At 39.9% G+C, this 21,201-nt stretch overlaps 1 protein-coding gene across 6 annotated transcripts in view; it reads left to right on the top strand.

The window, feature by feature from the left end:
• Positions 1–21,201, top strand: part of LOC143213306 (pikachurin) — a 311,458-nt gene that overhangs the window by 274,907 nt on the left and 15,350 nt on the right. For all 6 annotated transcript variants that reach the window (XM_076433022.1, XM_076433023.1, XM_076433021.1 and 3 more), the window contains 2 exons: positions 4,424–4,563; positions 10,365–10,588. In XM_076433022.1, coding sequence (XP_076289137.1) covers positions 4,424–4,563; positions 10,365–10,588 — 364 coding nt within the window. The remainder of the gene's footprint in view (positions 1–4,423; positions 4,564–10,364; positions 10,589–21,201) is intronic.

Below are 21,201 nucleotides of genomic sequence, written 5' to 3'. Positions count from 1 at the left end.
TGGGAACAAATATCTCCGGATTATTGAAAAAAATTAGTAGAAAGTATGCCAAAGCGAATTAGTGCAGTTTTACAAGCACAAGGGTTGTGAACGAAATATTAAAAATAAATAATATATTAAATATTGCCAAGTATTGGACGTGGTGCAAAACCGAGTCAATCTATTTTTGTTATCATTGCTAAACGAGGAGACATTAATTATTGAAAAAAATTTCTTAAGTTACTTCTAACTATGATAAAAATAATTATAATGTTGATTTTTTGTTTATATTCCTAGCAATAAATAATGATTTATACAAAACTTGTGGTTATTGGTTCAGTTTTGCTCCTTACTGTACGTACAGAATGAATAGATGAAAGACGAAAAATATATTGGACTAATTGGAAAACATTTATTTTAAGCTCACACGGTACAATATTCTCTGCAATGCGAAAATAGAATACGTGCTTCGTTCGATCCGCGCAGAAGGGAGAGAGCGAGAGCAGTCAGGTCTCGATAAAGAACCGGTTGAAAAGAAGCGATAAGTAGCTTTCGAAAGCGAACCATTTCGAGTACGCGGTCTTACCTTGACTCATATTGATCGGGGGCCGTCTTAAGGAGGAGCGAATTAAAGCGTTTCTAGACTGGTGACGAGGCCACCGGAAACTTAGCTTTAATTTCGCTCAGGTAAATCGGGTTATTTCGGAAAGTAATCGGCCCCTTGTCGTCGTCGGGCGTAGTCGAGGCGTCCCGACGCCCGCCTTGAATACGGACGAAACCGGATGCCATCCTTTCCCGCCGGATGCTTTCGTTTCGCATCCCTCTCGTAGCGACTCTTGAATTTTATTTCGTCGGGGAATATGTCCCCCATACGACGGAGACGTGTCCAATATTTTTATCTCGCAGCGAGCTTTAACGCGATTTCCTGTACGTACGCAACACACACACACACACACACATACATCGTCGATTGCGAATTTCTAGTCTCGGAATTTTTGCTCCGCGAATTTCTGCCCCTTCAGAATTTCTTGCACTTTGATGGAGAGGTTTCGTTTTTACTGATTGAGAGATCAATTATTTAAATAAAATAAATTTTTAAAAAATACCACGTTTTTAAAACGGACTACAAAGTTATAAAATAATTTTTCCTAGCCCCATACAGATTCCGAACCCCGTACAGATAGTCCTGAAAATTTGCGATTGTAAATTTTTAATAGCTATGAAAATACTTGTAACATTTAAAACGAAAAACGTGGGGCGTAAAATAATACATAGTAAGGAGTGTGGAGAGTAACTGCCGCTAAGAAAACTCGCACAACAGTTCATATCATTTGCAGTGCAATAAAATTGTTAGTGATTTAGGTGTTCATGCATCAATTATCTATTACATGCGCCCCACGTTTTTCGTTTTAAATCTTACAAGTATTTTCATATCTATTAAAAATTCACAATCACAAATTTTCAGGACTATCTGTACCGGGTTAGGAATCTGTATGTGGGACTAGGAAAAATTATTTTTTACTTTTTAGTCCGTTTTAAAAACGTGGTATTTTTAAAAAACTGATTTTTATTTAAATAATTATTTTCTGCTTTTTAGTCTTGTGTGTGTGTGAAATTTTTCAGTCAATGTTAAGGATGTTTTGGAGGTACAATGGGAGACAAAAGTACAAGAAATTCGAAATCCATCAATACATATATTGGCGATGAAAGCCATTCATAAGTATATTTCGCATTAAAAAAATAGATTAATTTAAAAAGCTTTCGTTTAATTAGTGAATTTCATGTTATATTTATTTTTTAATCAAATTGTCTTCATACTATAAAAAATTGTAAGTGACTTTTGCGAATAATTGTACACTCTGATTATAGCTATATTCAGTGGTCTACAGTTGTCGCGTTTCCATGCTAGTGAGGACAACACGATTTTGACGTTTTGTAACAGTTAATAATTTTTTGCTCTGTAACTGTTTAGTGAATACTAATAAATTTTGAACATAATTAATTACATAATTTTTACTATATATAAAAAAAACTGGAGCTTCTAGTTGCGTTTTTCTAAGGTTTAAATAGGGTTTGAAGTGGAATTTTTATGAATTCTCCATAAGAAGACGTGTTAAAATGTGCAAACTTTAAGTTGCTATAATTCTTAAACGGTGCAGTGAATCGAACCCATACTTTGGTAATTGTATTAATTTAGTAAGAATTATATCTTGTCAAATTTTCAAAAATTTCGTTGCGTTTTTATATACGTCCAGAACATCCTTAAACATTTTGATGAGATTATAATAGAGACATGTAGTACATTTCAGACGGTATTGCGACTCGTCATATCGAAAAAAACGCCGTGGTAAAATGTCAAAGATAAAGGTTTAACGGAGAATCTCGTTGTAACTGTTCTTGCGCTTGGTAAACAAACATTATAGTATAATAATAGGTAGTAACTTTGTAAACACCGCACGGAGCTCGAACGCTGAGCTCCTTCGGTGCGAAGGGGGTGGGGATGAGTTAGAGTGGGAACGCGTAGTGGAGTAGGGAGCGCTGTTGCGCGGAGTGGGGATCGCTGAACTTGATCACGTAGAGCCGAGCGTCGTGCGGGAAGGTGAAACGGTTAAATTTAATAGTTTATATCTACTAAACGCATAGGCTTTTTTAAAATTTTTTAAAAATATTGCATTCTCATCCAGCTATGTTTAAAATTTCAAGTCTCTAGCTCATCGGGAAGTTAGTTCAAAATCAATTGCAAAATTTGTACTGAACAGACAGACGAGAAAGCGAGCTAATAAAAACGTGGTAAAAAATCATATGGAATCTGCAAATCCTAATAAACATTTAATTCGTGATACAACATGTTAAAAAACAGTCGAGGATTCGGCGAGGCGAAATTTGATAAAACGGTGTCTGGGAAAATTCCCGGCGTGTTTCGAAATTATCGGAGCGTACAAGCGTCGTAAATTAAATTTCACAAAGTAGACGAAACATTCCCTCCAGAAAACTGCTCGTTGAATGTGCTGTATAGCCTCTGGGGTGCTACCACGTGTTGTTGAACTGTGCTGGAAGTACCCGAAATTCCATTATATTTATCAATGTAACTCATACGATACTCCTTCAAAAAATAAAAAATACTATTATAACGTTTATCGATGACTCAGCTCGCGATGATATCGGACTGTTCAACGACCGATACAACAAACGCTAATTACTATTCTGAAAATTGCTGAAAGATCCTGAAAAATCGAACCCATTCTCCCGGCGAAAAAGTTGCATCAAAAGCGGTCACAACACATCGTAGACCGCCAAACGTTCCATCCATCACAGGCTGAAGAATCGATTTTTCAAAAGCTTCAAACACTGCAAAGTGATCTGGTCTGCCTGTGAAAAAAGGTGCACGAAAGCTTCTTGCTCCTCCTAAAAAATTCACGATAAAACGGCGCGATCTGAACGGTGAATAATGAAGTAGGGGGAGAGCAATATCAATTTTATGGATGCACGAGTTGATCAATTTATTAGTACATTATTCGTCCATTTAATTATTATCAGACACAGATTTTATGTATTTTATAGTGTGAAATACGACTTCGGGAAAACACCAGATAAAAAAAAACGCTGTTATATTATCCTCATCGTAGAAAGATGATCAAGAACGAAAACCTGTTTATCAATTTTATAGATGCACGAGTTGATCAATTTATTAGTACATTATTCGTCCATTTAATTATCATCAGAGCACAGATTTTATGTATTTTATAGGGTGAAATACAACTTCGTGAAAACACCAGATAAAAAAAACGCTGTTATATTATCCTCATCGTAGAAAGATGATCAAGAACGAAAACCTGTTTATCAATTTTATAGATGCACGAGTTGATCAATTTATTAGTACATGTTTCGTCCATTTAATTATCATTAGACTACAAGTTATTTCTATTTAAAAATAAAGCAAGAAATCACATTTAGGTTGATTTCTAGGAAAATCTGTACGAACAGCTGCTGAATTGGACAAGAAACAAATTTATTCATTAAAGTAAGGGATTGTTTAGCGACGTGAAGTTAAATAAACCGTAGAAGCTTTGGAGTAAGGGGAAAGGCGCCGGTAAAACAATAACGCCATATTGAATCGAATGTTTTACGCATCCAGAGAGCCGGCATTGCTATGCCGTCCGAACACGGGGCGATTTTACAGCGTATTCGATTTCCGATACCTGGAAGAAGGAGGACAAAAGCCGCGGTATTTTTGTCAAATATTTACCCGACGATATTCGGCCGGTTGAGGAAAAGGGATCGATATTTTTCGGCTCGGTGAATCCAGATGCCTCGATCTCTCTTTCTCGTTTTATCGAAGGGACGATTTTCGGCAAAGGTTTCGCAGTAGCGATATCTTGGCTCTCGCGTAGCTTGCTCTCGCGAGGAAAGAATCGATGCGATTGATTTATTATTGTCGTTGCAGAGGAATGCACCGCGGACAGGTGCAGCAAGGTCCCCTGTTCCCATGGAGGGAAATGTCTGACGACCGGCGGTGACACGGCCGTTTGCCTCTGCCCCCTCGGATACACCGGCGACCTGTGCGAAACCAGAGTGGATTTGCAGGTAAATACCGAGATTTATTACAGATTTTTCATTTATTTTTATCGTCAGATCTCGTCGCGTTTCTTGCGATTTCTTGAGCTCAGCTGCATCATTGTACGATTTCTTTTTCACGAATTATACGAACGAGTTTGTACTCCAATTTGATAGAATGTTTTTGGAATCGGCAGTGAAATTATTTTTGGTCGTGGATCCGAGCGAGAGGATGTTCCTCCGATATTCCTTTGCATAAGCAAAGGCAGCTTTATCACGTCGGGAGAAGCGAAACGAGATTGCGGGGGGACTGTTCGTCACATCGGCGGAACACGATAAGTAAAGTTGGGGGATGTTTTCCGTGTGACGCGGGAAAATGCATCCCCCGGTGGGATCCTCCGAGCCGCCGGTCTTTCGCATAATACAGGGTCACTTTCCTGCGGAGTCCCGCGGGATCAGGTTATCACCAGGATGTCGCCTTTGCTCCCGAGAAAAGGAAAGGAGGGCAACGTTGCGTCAGGGGGTCGTAAGCATCGACCAAGAATGCCTCGGGTTTCTGGCCACACCTCATAAAACTTTTCTTCACCGCGCCCCGCGCATGGATTCAATCATCCTTTTCCACGCCTTGATTTTTACCGTCCTCGTAAGATCACCGTCGCTCCTCCTTTTTTATCCAAGTTTTTTAATAGTTTTCCCACTCCCGGTGAACTTTCCGACACGAAATCGTAATTTTGCCGAAGTTACTCGCTTAGAACCCGGCTCAACACCCTTTGAATCATGCGATTCTCAATTCCAAGTTGGTGATGTACGATTTAAAAAATGGACAATTTTAGGTAATCTTCGAATGGCTCTCCTGTAAAAAGTTTCCTTTTTACGATATATTCTTAGGAAATGATTCTGGAAGTCGCAATTTAAATATCAATCACTCTTTAAGGACCGTTGTCTAGTTGTTATGAATGGAACGTGTACGATCGATCGATAATATTCTTCTCGAATAAATTCGATTAATGTCCGGCCGCGTTTGCGGATCGGAGAACTTGCCGATCCTTTCTGTCGTGGGGGGATCGTAACAGCGTGCAACGGGGCTGTCGAAGTCACCGACCGATAAAGCTTTCAGAAAATTTTCGATTGAATTGTCGGGGGTGTGTATTATATAGAATTAAAGGGGAGGCGAACGGGTACTCGGAGTTCGAGAACGAGTTTGAGTTTCAAGTGACACTTGTTAACTCTGGTCCTTCGTGGCTGTTTGTCGGACGAGTTTATAGGAAGTTCCGGTTCGCCGAGAAATACAGCTATCCGGGCTACTGCCGGGGATATAAAAAAAACATACGTTCTACCACACGGCGATGATTGATCAGTTCCCCGTGACATTTTCCAAGAAATTTCAGCTTCCGCGAGCTCGTACTCGCCGCGGGGGTTCTTTGGGGAACTTCTGCGATTGAGGTCGCAATTCGAAAAATGTGATACACGTGTGTTAAAATATAATTTAAAATCCTCTTAATCCAACGTTGAGGTGTAAAAAGATAATTTTGGGAGCGATTAAATGCTGACAAAAATGAATGCACAACTGCCTGTGCCTCGCAAACTGGAAAATTGTGCAAACACTCTGGATTGCTAACTAATTAATTTTATAATTTGATTAAGCTTCTCGCGTGTTCTGAGCACACAAGAGCTAAATGGCGATCAAAACCAGACTGGTGTAATGATATTACTCGAAAGGTAGTAAAAATTTCATGAAAGAACCCACCGAGCGTTTCAAAAGGTCCTGTTAATACATCCGACACTCGGAGCATAATGAAGGGAAAAGAGCGCCAGCTTAAAAAGTCTATAGAAATTCAGCTGTTGGATTTCCAAAACAAGTGCTCAATTATGCTTCCGCGTTCATATTGAAGATTCACGATACTATACAAAGAACGATCGAACTCGTTGAATTGAAAATCCTTTTCCGCGATCGTTCCGAGCATGTTTAGATCGCGTTAACGCGATACTCCTTGATTTTTCCACGTTTCCTCGACTCGATTTCCCTTCCTCGTCTCTCGCACGATTTAAAAACGTTTCGCCGTTTACGAAGACATAATGCCGATCAATTTGTCCTCTCATCCGCAGACGCCACTTCACGTGTGCGTCGAAATATACGGCGGATTATGCGCGGATCCGCGGTGATATCGATTATAACGACGCCGGAAGCATTGAAACCCGCGGAGACGAGCGCGCGGAACTGTATCCGATAAAATTCGTGTCCGCCTCTCTGCCGACCGATATTACGTCCGGTACAGTTCGGGAGTAATTCCAATAGCAACCGGTGCGCTGTGCGCCTAGAATTGATACTCCTCGACTCTTCTCCACGGTCTTTCGCTCCTTTGCCTCCCACTTCCCGTTCCGGACCACCAGACATTTAAATTTCCTGTACTCTAATCTTCTTTGTAATCCACAACATCCTCCGAAATTGTTTCATGCTCGATTTTAATTACAAGTCCACACACAGTGGCTCCGAAAAGAAACAAGAAATTTCTGATTTTCCTAAAATTGTCAATGTTTGAATTATTATATAAATTTCCGAACGAAAAATCGTACAACGATAAACTTTTGCTAATTTTAGAGCTTGAAGCCTGCTTTAATATTACAGTAAGGTAAAGTGCCAAATATGAACCACTTTTGGTTGGAGTCATTTTTTGATTATTTTAGAATGATCTTTTTCGACCAAAAAATTACTAGTTGTGGATGCATTTCCTCCGTATAAGATTCTGTGGTCAAGTTTGTTAAAAAATGAATACAGCTTGGGAAAATATTGTTTTTGTGGTGTGTCATTTGCAGGTTCCAGCGAAAGGGGTATCTTAATATGGTACACCTTGAGTCCCTAACATGACACCTAGTGCCATATTCGGCACCCACACCAAGAATGTCAATAACTATCCCATATTAGGGAACCCTTGGTTGTGCCATATTAGGAACTCCACGTGGAGTGATAATACTAACTACTGACAAAGAGAAAATGAATTTTAGCCCAAATCAACAGTTGGTTATTTTTTTAATATAATTTAATATAAATTAATATAAATAAACTGATACTACAGATATGTTCAAATATTTCAAAATCACTTACCTTCCTCGAAAAAGATACAATCGAAAATCTAACCACAAAAATAATCAACACGTGGAGACACAACTAGCGGAGGATCGATACTAAAATCTATACAAGAATGGTGCGATTGCACTGCACACTGTTCACACTGTTGAGTAAACATGATAAACTATTGTTTGAGGATTTCCTCACTAGAGTACGACTTCTTCTTTACAAGATATAAAGGTAGTGCCATAATAAGCGACTATACCATATTTGGGAACTTCACGCTATTTCTTATTATGTACAGAACTGCGGATCTTTATTCATTTATAGAGAAATTGAGTAGACGAAATTGAAAATTGTAGGAAAATTTTGGGAATTGAAGATGTCAATACATATATGATCTCTCATCTATTAAAATTGTTAAGGGAGAAAATAACATTCTATTTGGTTTCTACAGGGTGTCTCAAAATTCCTTTAACATCCGGAAATAGGAGGTTCCTGAGATCATTTGAAACAACATTTTCCTCTGCAACAATGGCGTCCGCGGCTTCGTTAAGTTATTAACGAAAAACACGGACCAATCGAAGCGCGACATAGACGCGTGTTGGCGCCTGTATTTACCAACATGCGTCTAGGTCTCGCTCTGATTGGTCCGTGTTTTTCGTTAATAACTTCTTAACGAAGCCGCGGACGCCATTTTTGCAGAGAAAAATGTTGTTTCAAATGATCTCGGGAACCTCCCACTTCACAGTAAGGTGGCGTGGGGTAAGTGCGTCCTACTTTTTGCAATCGATAGAGACAATTTTTATTTCGCATAAAGATCCGCAGTCTATTTATTACAATATTTCTTCCGACCTAGAATAATTCTCCACCAGAAATCATAGATCAAGGAAACTTCGATCTCCGACTCTATGGTGGACTCGCGAAAACCGTAAGGCGCCCGCGGAATTGCAGAGAAACTCGCTCGCATAAGAATATTCATCATTCCCGAATGGCAGCGGTGGATTTCCGGTTTATCCAGCTGGATGTAGTACAAGGGATACAATTTTTATTTTTATCACTCGGCGACCGTGTTATACTTGTTCCCCGTTCGTCTTAGCTTCTCGACACGGCGGCGTTTCTGTTCGATGGGATTTATGCGAGTGCGGTAATGGCGGCCGATCGCGGCGAACACGCCCGGTTTAATTTACTGTCGGTGTATCTACCAGCGGAGTGGGTTTCCTTCCTGTAACTACGTCATTTTCGGAAATTGACGCCGCTAGATAACCGGGAGGGAGTGGGGGGTGGTTGGAATAAGGGAAAATAAGGGCGAACCGAGGGAATAATGTCGTCGCGGCTCGAGGAGGCCACCGACGATTTTTCTCGCTCCTCCGTTGAGATATCGCTCGATTTATGGTGTTTCCTCGCGGACTCTGTGATCGAGGACCTCGATCCTACGTCCCCAGACCGTCCTCGAAATATTACACCGGAGAATAACGATATTTATACAGCGACCAGCCAGGCAATTGGCTCCGACAACTTCCGCTTGGCGAAACACCTTGGAAAATACTTCAAGTGGTTTCATTCTGTTCAGCTGTGGGTCTAATTCTGTGAAAACAACGAATCCTTGAAAATATTACATTAATGTTCTGCAACGATATCTTTTCAGTCGTATTTCAAAAGAGGATACGCTGCATTTAATAGAATATTGTAACTACGGCGGCCATTGCTGAAATGAATGCTGATAGCGAACGTGTTAATGCCGTTGCATCTCGATGTGGGTAGAGAAGTGCTCATGATTAAATATTTGGCCCCGGGTTTCTCTGGATCACGCCATATTTCATGAAAATTGCGTTTTGTTGCAAATTTTGTAGCCGAACTATTTGGGCTGAATTTTGGAGCAGGTGGGTGTATACCTTGACTCCCGTACATTTAATTCCCGTAAATGGATCGCAGATGTTCATGCATTCGTTATTTGATTCGCGATAACATGATGGGATAGAGTTAAAACCGGATTTGTTTTTGTGGTATTTTTGATACTCGAAAAAATTGTTGGGACACGGAATTTTATCTGGCACCGAAGAGTCTGATAAAAATTTAATTTCTTCGGAGAATTGTCTAAATGAATTATATTCCGTTTTTGAGAATATACGTTCGAGTATGAAACGAAAGAGACTGCTTTATTATTGAATATCATATTTTGTTAGGCTCCCATAAATATCGCAATCTGAACAGAATTGTGCACACATTAAGCATTTATTACACAGCAAATTCTTCTCGAAGCCATTATTGCCGCTTTTAATAATACACGTTCACCTGTTACACAATCGCTCCGGCTTTTTTTCGAGACGCAATTTTTACGTGAAACAGCGAACAAATAAAACGTTTCGTCAAAATGGTTTTCATTTTCCAATCTCGACGACCACGAGTCTACAGCGGCTATTTAGTTGTCAATATACTGTGACCAATAGAAATTGTATATTTTCGAAAACGTCAATATTCTGGTTTAATTTTCATCTGTGTTGCAATAAAAAATCATAAAACGACAGAATTAGTAGATAAGTTTATAGTGTTAATTATCGCGACCCAAAAAGGAACAGTCAGAACTTTCGGAACTATTTGATCACGCTTTCACCGTCATAGTGCTATCGCTGCCAAAGAGACGGGTGGTATAAAGTATAAAGTCAACGCTCCAGGAACGTTGATCGCCTTTCAACGGTGGAACTTGCTGAAAATCTGGAAACCTCGTAAGATAACGATGCCCGATGGATTCTCTTGGTTGCAGGTGCCGTCGTTCAACGGGTCCTCTTATCTTCGCTACCCGGGTTTAGCGGACACGTCGCTATCTTGGCTGGAATTGGCTGTCACGTTGAAACCGACCGCGGCAGACGGTGTTATACTTTACAACGGCCACCATAGCGACGCCACCGGCGACTTCATCGCGCTCTACTTGTCCTCGGCACACGTGCAGTTCACCTTCGACCTGGGGACGGGCCCTGCCACCTTAAGGTAAGTCAAATCCCTCCCCACATGTTAGCCTCGAAACTAGTGATATCCATTTCACGTGTATTTAACCTTCCGGTGGACGCGCGTGTGCACGGAGTGCATTTCGGTCGGTTTTATGGAGGTAAAGCAAGTAAAACATCAGTTTCTAGACTTTTGGGTATTCTTTTAGACTTGTTTTGCCCTTCAAAACATCTGGTTATAATTTATCTATAATTAATTAAACGCTAAGGGTATATGAGCTTGAAATGAGTATATAGTTTAGGTGTCTTCGATATGTAAACTGCTTAATGCATTTATTAACGCTCTCAGCGCAATGACATTTAGTTTTTATATTTAAAAGAACCTTAAATGCGACCGATTTACTTGTAAGAAACATTTTACAACCTGCGTGACATGACAAGATTGTCAAACTCTAGAATCTGATAACAATTCCTAAAATTACCACGTTTTTATTAGCTCGCTTTCCTGTCTGTCTGTTCAGTACAAATTTTGCAATTGATTTTAAACTAACTTCCCGATGAGCTAGAGACTTGAAATCTTAAACACAGCTCAGAACGAAATGACAATGCAATATTTAAAAAAAATGTTTAAAAAAGCCCACCCCCACATTTTTTGTATTAAATCTTACAAGTAGTTTCATAGCTATTAAAAATTCACAATCACAAACTTTCAGGACCATCTGTACGAGGTTGAGAATCTGTATGGGGCTAGGAAAAATTATTTTATACTTTTTAGGGTTTGCAACGTTTGTATGAGGAATATTTTGTTCGTAATCGGATTTGCTTGAAACTTGGTCTTTATGCTCTTTGATATAATTAATCAAACACCTATTTCGGCATTTTAAAAAATTGAACCCCTAAGGGGGTGAAAAGGGGTTTTGGAATCTAAGATGGCGACATGAAAAAATTAAAACTCTATAGGGGTGAATGGGGGGTTAAAAGGTTTTATGGAGAAACAATATCAATTTTCGAGGGTGAAGCCGCGGGCGAAAGCTAGTTAAAAATAAAAATTGAATGAATTTAGGTCCGCAATGGCGGCAAAAATTTCGCGAATCAACTGTTAGAAGGTCCGCCATTTTGTTCTCCGGCAACAACCACCCCGTGAGGGGTTCCGGGTGTTCCCTGCCCTCTTCCTTTCAATTTCCTCGTTACTCCTTTCGAGCAGGAGCCTCTAATTGAGTCGTTTGCATGCCGACCCCCGGCGAACGGATAAGGGACGTGAACGGATATTGTAATTTTATTGGGAACGCGCATACGGCAACTGGGGTGAAAAAGGGAAGTGGGTCGGTCGGACCATGCCCGCCGCGTTTGCGCTTGATTAGACGGGGAAGTGTATTTTAATTTGTTGAAAGTTCAAGGGGGTCGGATCGAGTTCACCGTCACGTTGCGGCCGGGATACGGGAAACCGAAATCACCCTTTGTCCCCTTTTTATGGGAGAAGAACCGCGATTTCTACGGACTCACCCTTTGAACCCACTTCTGGAATTATCATCTGACAGGTGTCTTTTTTTAAACTTTTTTTGTTCGTTTCATATTGATGTTGTAAAATAAAAATTTCAATAAAAAGCCAATTACTTGGCGAGGCTATTTAAGGGGTAACGCCATCCTGAGATTTTTAAAAAATCGATTTTTCTATTTTCCTTTAATTTAGAGTTCGGGGAATAATTTAAGCCGTGGTAGATGCAACAGCTCCCAAAAATAGCGAAGTTACAGTGCTTAGAAGATCGTGCGGCAGTCGCCGTTTCCGAGCAGGTAGGTCGCGTTTCCAAGTCGCACTTTTCCTTCTTTTGCGTTTATCTCGAAACTACATTTTTACAACTGGTGTAGCAAATATCTCAAAAACTATACGTCCGATTTACTTCACACAAATTTGATACACATAATTCTAATAACATTATCTATCGCGAAGCATAGGATTTTTTTGATACGATATTCCAATTGTTTATATCAATCATTTAAAGTTGAAAAAATTGAATGTTCATTTTCACTTTCCTGGCATTTGTACAAAACTGGTTTTTTCTTGAAATCCTTATGTTTCGCGGTAGATATTTGATCGAGGAACAATCAAATCATGAGTTTTTTAGTTTCTGATAATCGTGGGCATCACAGTCCTTAGTACTGCCGGACAACGAATAACTCGGCCATTTTTTAATATTTTTTTATGAAATTCACACAAAATATTCTTTAATGTATGCCCCAACCAAATATAATAATAAAATAATTGTCACATTCATAGTTTTGTAGAAAAAAATTCGTAAACGTTGATGTCATTTCGGCCGCCTCAGGGTGGTGTAACCCCTTAACGAAACATTTAAAAAATCGTGTGAGGCTACCACAGTGGACAAACGATATTTGACCCCAATGTAAAATCAAATTTTCTTTTTAGTTACGAGAGTGGCTCGAAAACAAAAGGGTAGTACATGGTGAGGTTGAATTTCGGAAAAATGTTCCGGGTTGACGCGACGCGGAACGTGGCGAGACGCGCGGAACGTGATCCCGTTGATTACGTCTCCTGTAACGCGTTGTAACGAGTTTATGCGCGATGCGATCGATTAACGAGCCCCGACGCGACGCCCGGTGTCGAAAGAACCAGGCCCGATCGTTTAATCCGTGCTATCGCCGCCAGTAACGATGTATCGGCGTCGTGCGGTCTCATCGTCTCATCGCGAATTAAGCCTTTGAATATTCATGACTGAAAATCAGTAGGTGCGTCCTCGAGGACGAAAAGCATGGCTCTCCCTCTTCTTCAGCTCTCTCTCTCTCTCTCTCTCTCCCTCCCTCTTCCGATCGGCATCCTTCATTTTTTTCTCCCCATTTTCGATCGCCAGGATTAACCCTTTGCCCAAGGGAAATCCGTTCCGCAGCCGCCGGAAACCTTTCAGAACATTCTGACGCGGTTTTCTTCTTGTTGCGTTGATATTTCGGCGAGACTTCCGTTGTCGCGATAATTGTATATTTTATTGAGTCATTCATTTTATAGTTACAGTAAAATCTTGATGCAACGTGGACAATTTAATTGTGGGCTATTAGAATTTTCAGCGTCCAGGAACATCGCGTAAGAATGAGAGACATTTTTTCTCCAACTCCAAGTTGGACTCTGTAAAGTTGGCAATCTTTGATCTACAGGTACAGAGAGGGAGAGAGAGACGAGTTTCATGGATTTCCTGCGGCGACCGTTTCGTTTATTTTTGATACTTAAATGGGTTTAATAAGCGTGTAACGCGAATTCATGAGTTACGATAAAAAGTGCGGGATTAAGATCGGACCGTTGTGCTCCGGCTTCGCGGTGCTCTGCAGCAAACGGTTCCGTTAAAATACGACGTTATTCGAACGGCGTTGAAATGTCCGGAATAAAGATCCCGGTAAAAAGTAAGACTGACATAATTCAGGATTAAGTGGAACACCGGTTAAACGCGCAGAACTATTAAGCAACGGGGACGGGGATTAAGAGAAACATTTTTAGACATTGCGAACCGGCGATCGGGATTAAACGAGTGTCTTGTTTAACGGAGAATTCATCTCCGAAGACAGAAACATGCAGATGTGAAGCACTTCAGCGTTTAATTCTGGCCACGAGGACATATTGTAAGAAATTTCAGAATGTCAAGAAACATAATTGTATTTTTATCCGACTTCGAAAAAGGAGGAGGTTACTCAATTCGATCTGTATGTGCCTTTTTCTCGCTTTTTTTTCTATGTATGTTCACCGATTACGCCGAGATGGATGGACCAATCGGAACGAAACCTTTTGCATCTTGTAGAGTATGTTTCCCGGGATGGTCCCGTGCAAAAAATTTTACATTTTTTTTATTAATTACGATTTTATTTGCGAAAATGTAGGGTGGTGATACCGTTGTGAACTCCGCTGAATGTTAGACATTAGGAACAGTAACGACGCGACGTCGTTACCGTTATCGATTCCGGCTTTCAGATATTTATAAATTACGATTTGGAATGTGACGACTGACAGAAATAAAAAAAGTGTGAAATAAAAAAAAACTTTTTAAATGAAAATTAAACCACTTCGAAAAAACGCACTAAAAAGTATAAAATAATTTCCATTTAATTTATGTGAATTCACACGAACTTAAATACAATACAATCTTTTCAGAGGCGGCGCAAATATATTATTTAAATATAAATATATTAGTATTTAGAAGAATTTAAGGATTTTCATAATTTCCAGTGTCGAAAATTTTCAATTTTGCGCCGCCTCCCAAAAGATTGTATTGTATTTAAGTTCGTGTGTATTCACATAAATTAAATGAAAATTATTTTATACTTTTTATCAATAGAAATTCGGAGGCGCCTCACAGTGCGACCGCCTATGGGCAAAAGTTGATTCATTATTATCTATTCTTCGCACCTTGTTTGGCTTTACTAATCCCTTGAGAGGTGTCTCTAGTGTATGGCACAGGTACTAGGAATCTAATATGTTTGAATAAGTGGCAGAGAACTCATCAGAGAGATCATCGGAGAACTCGCGCGAGACCTGGCCCAATCAGTTACTGACTTTCTTTAATCAAGAACGTTGTTGTGTGTTCTTTCTTCAAATTTTGAATATAGAAAGTATCGAAGAAGGTGAGGAATATCCACTTTTCCAGTTTCATTAACGGTTGAATTAGTTTTGTGGAAATAATAAAAAAACACTATTGTAAGTTAGAATCAAGTGTTATAGACGTTAATATCTTCAGATAAGCTTTAATCAATTTCGGTTCAAAACATTCTGAGGTTCTGATATATTTTGATTTCACAACTATTATACTTCACAAATATGTAAAAATTTCTTACTTCAAACTGCTATGGATGGCTCTGTGTTATTTTTTCTGTTCAGAGTAAAAATTTATTTTTTGTTATATTTTTTATGATCAGACATAATTAGTGACTATGATTTTATAAATATCTACTTCATAGGCATAGCCTATATTATATAAATAGGTATACTTTTATTATTGTGAAGTTACCTAAATATTCCATCTATTATTATTGCTATGTATAGGTAATTCTTTTAAAGGTGATATTTCTTCTTCTGTGATCAAAAGTTTAAACTCATTTTACATATTGTGATTGCATTTGGTGATAAAACTTGAAAGCAATTTTTTGTTATTAATGTTATAATGTTTATAGAATATTATTTGAAATTCAATTTTCCATAAAATTCAATTCAATTTTTGTTCATGTTTCCTCATTTTTGTAGATGATGCATTGAAGAGCAATTTTTCTTAAATGACCCCTGTTTCCTTCACTTGGAATATACAGTGTGATCCCAAACAAAAGAAAAATACTTTGAGGTCTTATTCACGCTGATCACGAATGAATGTATTAAGGGTCACTGGATAGAGTTTAACCATTTTTTCACGCAAAACACTCAAAAAACGTCGGAAGAAAACTGTTAAACTCTATTCAGGGACCCTTAATATATGGTATATTCGTGATCAGCGTGAAATTTCCTATAAGAATCCGACAAGAACAGACTTTTGTCCACTCCGAGCATACCACCGCCGCACTGTGCGCCAGTAGGGTCAGAAATTTTTAATATAAATACGGGGGCGTAATGGAGCAAGGGGGATTTATAATTGCGAGAGTAGAGAGCCGGCGAGTGAATGGTACTTGAGAATAATGTTAACTGCACTCCCGTTAACGTGGAACGAAGCGTGACAGAATGAAAAACTGTAGGGTGGTAATTGCCATAAAATGTCGAGTGTAAGGACGTTGAACAGGAATAATTGAGAAACGAAGACTAACAAACTTCCACCGCCGAAAATTCAACTCCCATTCACAGGTTCGCGAATCCAAAAATGCGAAAACCATTTTCCGCTGGTACATTTCGCGAATATATACAAAGTCCACACAATTTACACGACGAATAGACAGGTTTCCTCGTGAAAAAATTGTATTCGTTCTTTTCTCATTAAAAATTCATTAATAGCAAGATTTTCCCGTTTAACGAGTCCTTCCCGTTGAACAATGGAAACGGAACAAAGAAAACCTCGATCGTGGGGCGGAGGGAGGCGGAGGGGGATATAACAAACACCGGGGGTGCAGTTCGTCGTTATCGATCAGACGGTAATTAAATTAACGTTCGCAACAATGGGCCATTATTGTATTTCTTGTTATAACTGGCGCCCTGTGCCCGGAAGCTGGCCGTGGCGCGCGGCGGCCTCCCTGTGGAAAAATATTTCACGTTAATTAATCTCGGTTCATTTAACTCGAACGCCGCGCCGCGCCGGCCCGTTCCTGTTTTACATATACGACTTGTCCGGGCGCGAGCATGTTTGCTCGCTTTATGAAACTCTTCGATAAACACCCTTTTTATCCGACACGGTCTTCCGAGCAGGGCTCGCGCCGCGCCGCCTCCGCCTCCGCGAAATAATATCCGTCGGCAAACTTCATTCGCATTCGTCATGTTGGACGACCGGCCAGCCACGCCATTATTTTCACCCCTCGCCGGACGCGTAATCTCTGGAAATCTCTCGTTCCGTCGAAACTCGCTATTCTCGATTTTTCGATTTTTTGGGATTTCAAAGGGGACGTAAGTCTGTGTGTAGGAAGGTCATGTCAAGGTCAACCTTTCCGAGATCTAAAGTGGCCCCTAGACGATCAATAATATTGTCAAAATTGACGCGCATCAATATGCTTCATTATAAACGCACATCAATATTCTCACCAATACTCATTCTAGCGAAAATATTCGTGCTGCATGGTCGGGGCTGTTTCAGTGGTGTTTTTGTTGTGAATTTCGAAATGTTTTCCAATTCGGATTTGGGCTTTCCAGCATTGACTCTTTCACTGTGCGAACAAAGAAAATCAAAGAGTGGTACAAGCTGAGAAGCCGCTTTACACACGAACATTTGCTGAATGTTTTGCGTTCTACAGAACCGGACGACTACAAAATTTTCGTCGAATAGACGAAGAAGGTTTTCAAACTTTATTAGAGCTACTAGCTCTAATAAATAAATAATAAAGCCTAACTTAGGCCATCATCCAGAAAAAAGACACTGTTATGCGCGAAGCTATCCCTGCAAACCGAAGACTTTTTATAATATTGAGATACCTAGCGTCTGGAATGGATTTGGAAGACATGAAGTGTATGTGTGGGATCGCCTCTCAGACATTAGAAAACATCATTATACATAGAAACCTGCGAAGCAATAACACAAGCACTGAGATGCAATATTCAGGTATTCCATAGTGTAATTCTAGGAATATTTTTCGGTACAAAATTTTCTTTAACAAAACTTACAGGGCTACCCGAGTCTAATAACGCTGTCATAGAAAATTTGTTTGTTTCACCCAATCGTAAATTTACGGAGCGGAGAAATTCGCCGTCGTCCTCACGTTTAGTCCAGGTCGCCAGGTCGAAAAAAGGGCGTCTACCTGGAAAGTATTCCGAACTTAATGAAATTTTGGCACGTCATTTGCGGGTACTCTGGGGACTGGAATCTGAGTTTTCGACCTCGAGGACCCTGTGCTAACTTGGGGAGGGGGAAAAAACCACGATTTTTGTTAACTATTTTTGGTATTTCGTCTATAACTCAAAAACTATAGGTCCTACGAACTTTTTCTTATCATTTTTGATAAGAGCATTAAATTTCCTTCAAATTTCACCTGTCCAACGTATTTTTTGACCCAATAGGTTCCGAGAGACAGGTGTTCACAACTAGGAAATGTTTCTCACAATGACATTTTGAGCCTTACAATATAAAGGGGTATACATAGTATGTAGATTATATGTAGATGTGTTGAAAAACTAAAATTATGAGCCAAAAACTTGCAAATTTCCTGCTAAATGTCACAATGTGTGGCTCAAAATGTAATTTTGAGAAACATTTCCTAGTTGTGAACACCTGTCTCTCGGTACATATTGGGTCAAAAAATACGTTGGACCAGTGAATGAAGGAAATTTAATGCTCTTTTCAAAAATGAAAAGAAAAAGTTCGTAGGACATATAGTTTTTGAGTTATAGGCGAAATACCAAAAACAGGTAACAAAAATCGTGGTTTTTCCCCCTCCCCAAGTTAGCACAGGGTCCTCGAGGTCGAAAACACAGATTCGACTCCCCAGAGTACCCCCAAATGACGTGCCAAAATTTCATTAAGTTCGGAATACTTTCCAGGTAAAAGTACCTGGCGACTGGACTAGTTGCGCCGTCACGTACTCACAAGCAACTGATATTGAAGGAAATATTGAGAATATAAACCTCCTAGACGTTCAAACGGTTCTTCAATATTGACAGAAAATATAATTTTGTATCAATATCCATCAATATTGATAGGACGCTTCAATGCGCTCCTAGACAATCAAATAGGTCCTCCGTTAATATTGACGCAAATATTGACAATATTATTGATCGGGCCACTTTAGAACAAAGTGCACAAATCATCGTTCACATGCATCGGAAGAACGTAAAGAATGTCAGTTTAAAACAGTAGAAATTATTAAGAGGGAAAGACGATTGAAAATAATTTCCAATTTCGCAAAGACGCAAAAAATGCTGCAGTGTACAGCATTGTGGACGTCGTAGCAGCGATATCGAGACCGGGGAAAATACGACGAGGAATTTCAAGGAAAGATGGCGGGGTTCTTGTTCGACATCGAAGAAGCCGACGTTTCCCAGCGACGTAGTAATAAAACGTCGACGGATTGCGGCGAGGGCGGCGGAAATCCTATAGCAGGAGTGGGGAAAAACCGGCTAGAATGGAGTCCCGTCGCCGTGATTCCGGTCAAACGTCGTGAATGCGAATGAAGTTTGCTCATGGATAATATTTCGCTGAACCGGGTACACCGGAAGAGCGCCGGGCCACGTTCGAAGGGAGAGAAAGTCATCTATTGAACGGTCCCTGGAGCCGACGCGACGCGAGGAAACTTTCGAGATAGGGAGGGCCGAAATGTTACGTGGCCCGTCCTAATGCAGCGAAAAATCCGAAATTCCCAGACCTCCAGAGCTTAAATAGCGCTGCGAGCCGTGAACTCGGCTTAACGCGGATGCTTCTGCCAAAAGATACTGCTTCAAGGCCGTTTTCACCGCCGATCCCATTTTCCTCAAGTTCCGATACGCTGCTTTCGCTAAACGGGTTTGGGAAAGTGTACGAAATACAGTGACTCTCAAAACGGTTGCAATGATTAGAATTATTGATTAAAATTTAAAAATTATCACATAAACGCTTTTGAACAATACGAACTTTATTGAAAATTAAAGTAATATTATTAAACTTTGAAAAATACATAAAATAATAATTTATCTTGGTCCTTAACGACTTCGTTCCCCCGGACGTGTTATGTCGTCGACATCGATACCGTTCATATAGGCACCGACGAGATACTATTAAAGACTGCCAGCCCCTGTGTTATTCAGCGGGACGGGTAGGGCGCGACGGGCGCGGGGATAACGTGAAAGTTACAGTGATCTGATATACCACATCGCTAAAAATTCTAAATAGTGCCACAATAATGCCAAAACATCGTCTGAAATATGGCGGAGAATGTTACATTTAATAATAATCGATATGGTTTCGTGATAATTCGCATTCTCACCGATACATCGCGACGAGAATCTCCTCAATGGTCTTCTTCACCGACAAAATGCCGTCGATGGCCTTCTGTTTCTCTGGATGGAGCCAGAATAAATCCTAGAGGGCGTAAGAAATACCGACATATTCGAGAGACACCAACTCCCATAAGGCTGGCAGTCTTTAATAGTATCTCGTCGGTGGTATAGGGTCACAGACGTGTTATGACGCGACGCCGATACGGTATCGACGCGCGACGTCGCGATATAACTCGTCACTGGGAACCAAGTGGTTAATAGTATGTACAATCTGTTTTATTTTAATAATGCATTTCAACACTTTTGCACCTCAATTTGTAGATCACATTTTTAGTATTTAATGTAGCCGCCTTTGGCTTTTATGATAGCATTTAATCGTTTCGGAACACTATTCACCAAACTGTTCAAAAATCCTTCAGAAATACCGTTCCATACACGTTGAACTTGTTCCCACAGTTCATGAACAGAATTAGGTGTATCTGAATATTTAGCCAACTGTTGTTTTATGTAAAACCATACATGTTCAATAATATTAATATCTGGCGATTGACCAGGCCAGTCTAATATTGTCAAACCATGATCGATGATCCAATTCATTGTTTTTTGGGGGAAGCTGATACTGCCGTACAAGCTCAGACAATCCTTAAAACAAGACAATCATGTTTTACCAACCGTGAAGTTCGCATCAAAGGCAATAATGTTGGAAAAATTTTTTAAATCAAAGGAAGGATGAATGCGGAAACTTATTGTCACATTTTGGAAACAACATTATTACCAAGTTTAAGAATTTTCGGAGCGAGAAATCGTTTTCCAACAGGACAACGATCCAAAGCATAAAGCGAAACAAAACAATGAATTGGATCACCGATCATGATTTGACAACATCAGACTGTCCTCCTCAATCGCAAGATATTAATATTATTGAACATGTATGGTTTTATATAAAACAACAGTTGGCTACGTGGCTATCCAGATACACCTAATTCTGTTCATGAAATGTGGGAAGGAGTTCAAACTGTATGGAACAGTATTACTGAAGGATTTTTGAACAGTTTGGTGAACAGTGTTCC

The sequence above is a fragment of the Lasioglossum baleicum genome, chromosome 11, assembly GCF_051020765.1.
Source record: "Lasioglossum baleicum chromosome 11, iyLasBale1, whole genome shotgun sequence".
NCBI lineage: Eukaryota > Metazoa > Arthropoda > Insecta > Hymenoptera > Halictidae > Lasioglossum > Lasioglossum baleicum.
This window is presented reverse-complemented; position numbering and strand designations above follow the sequence as displayed.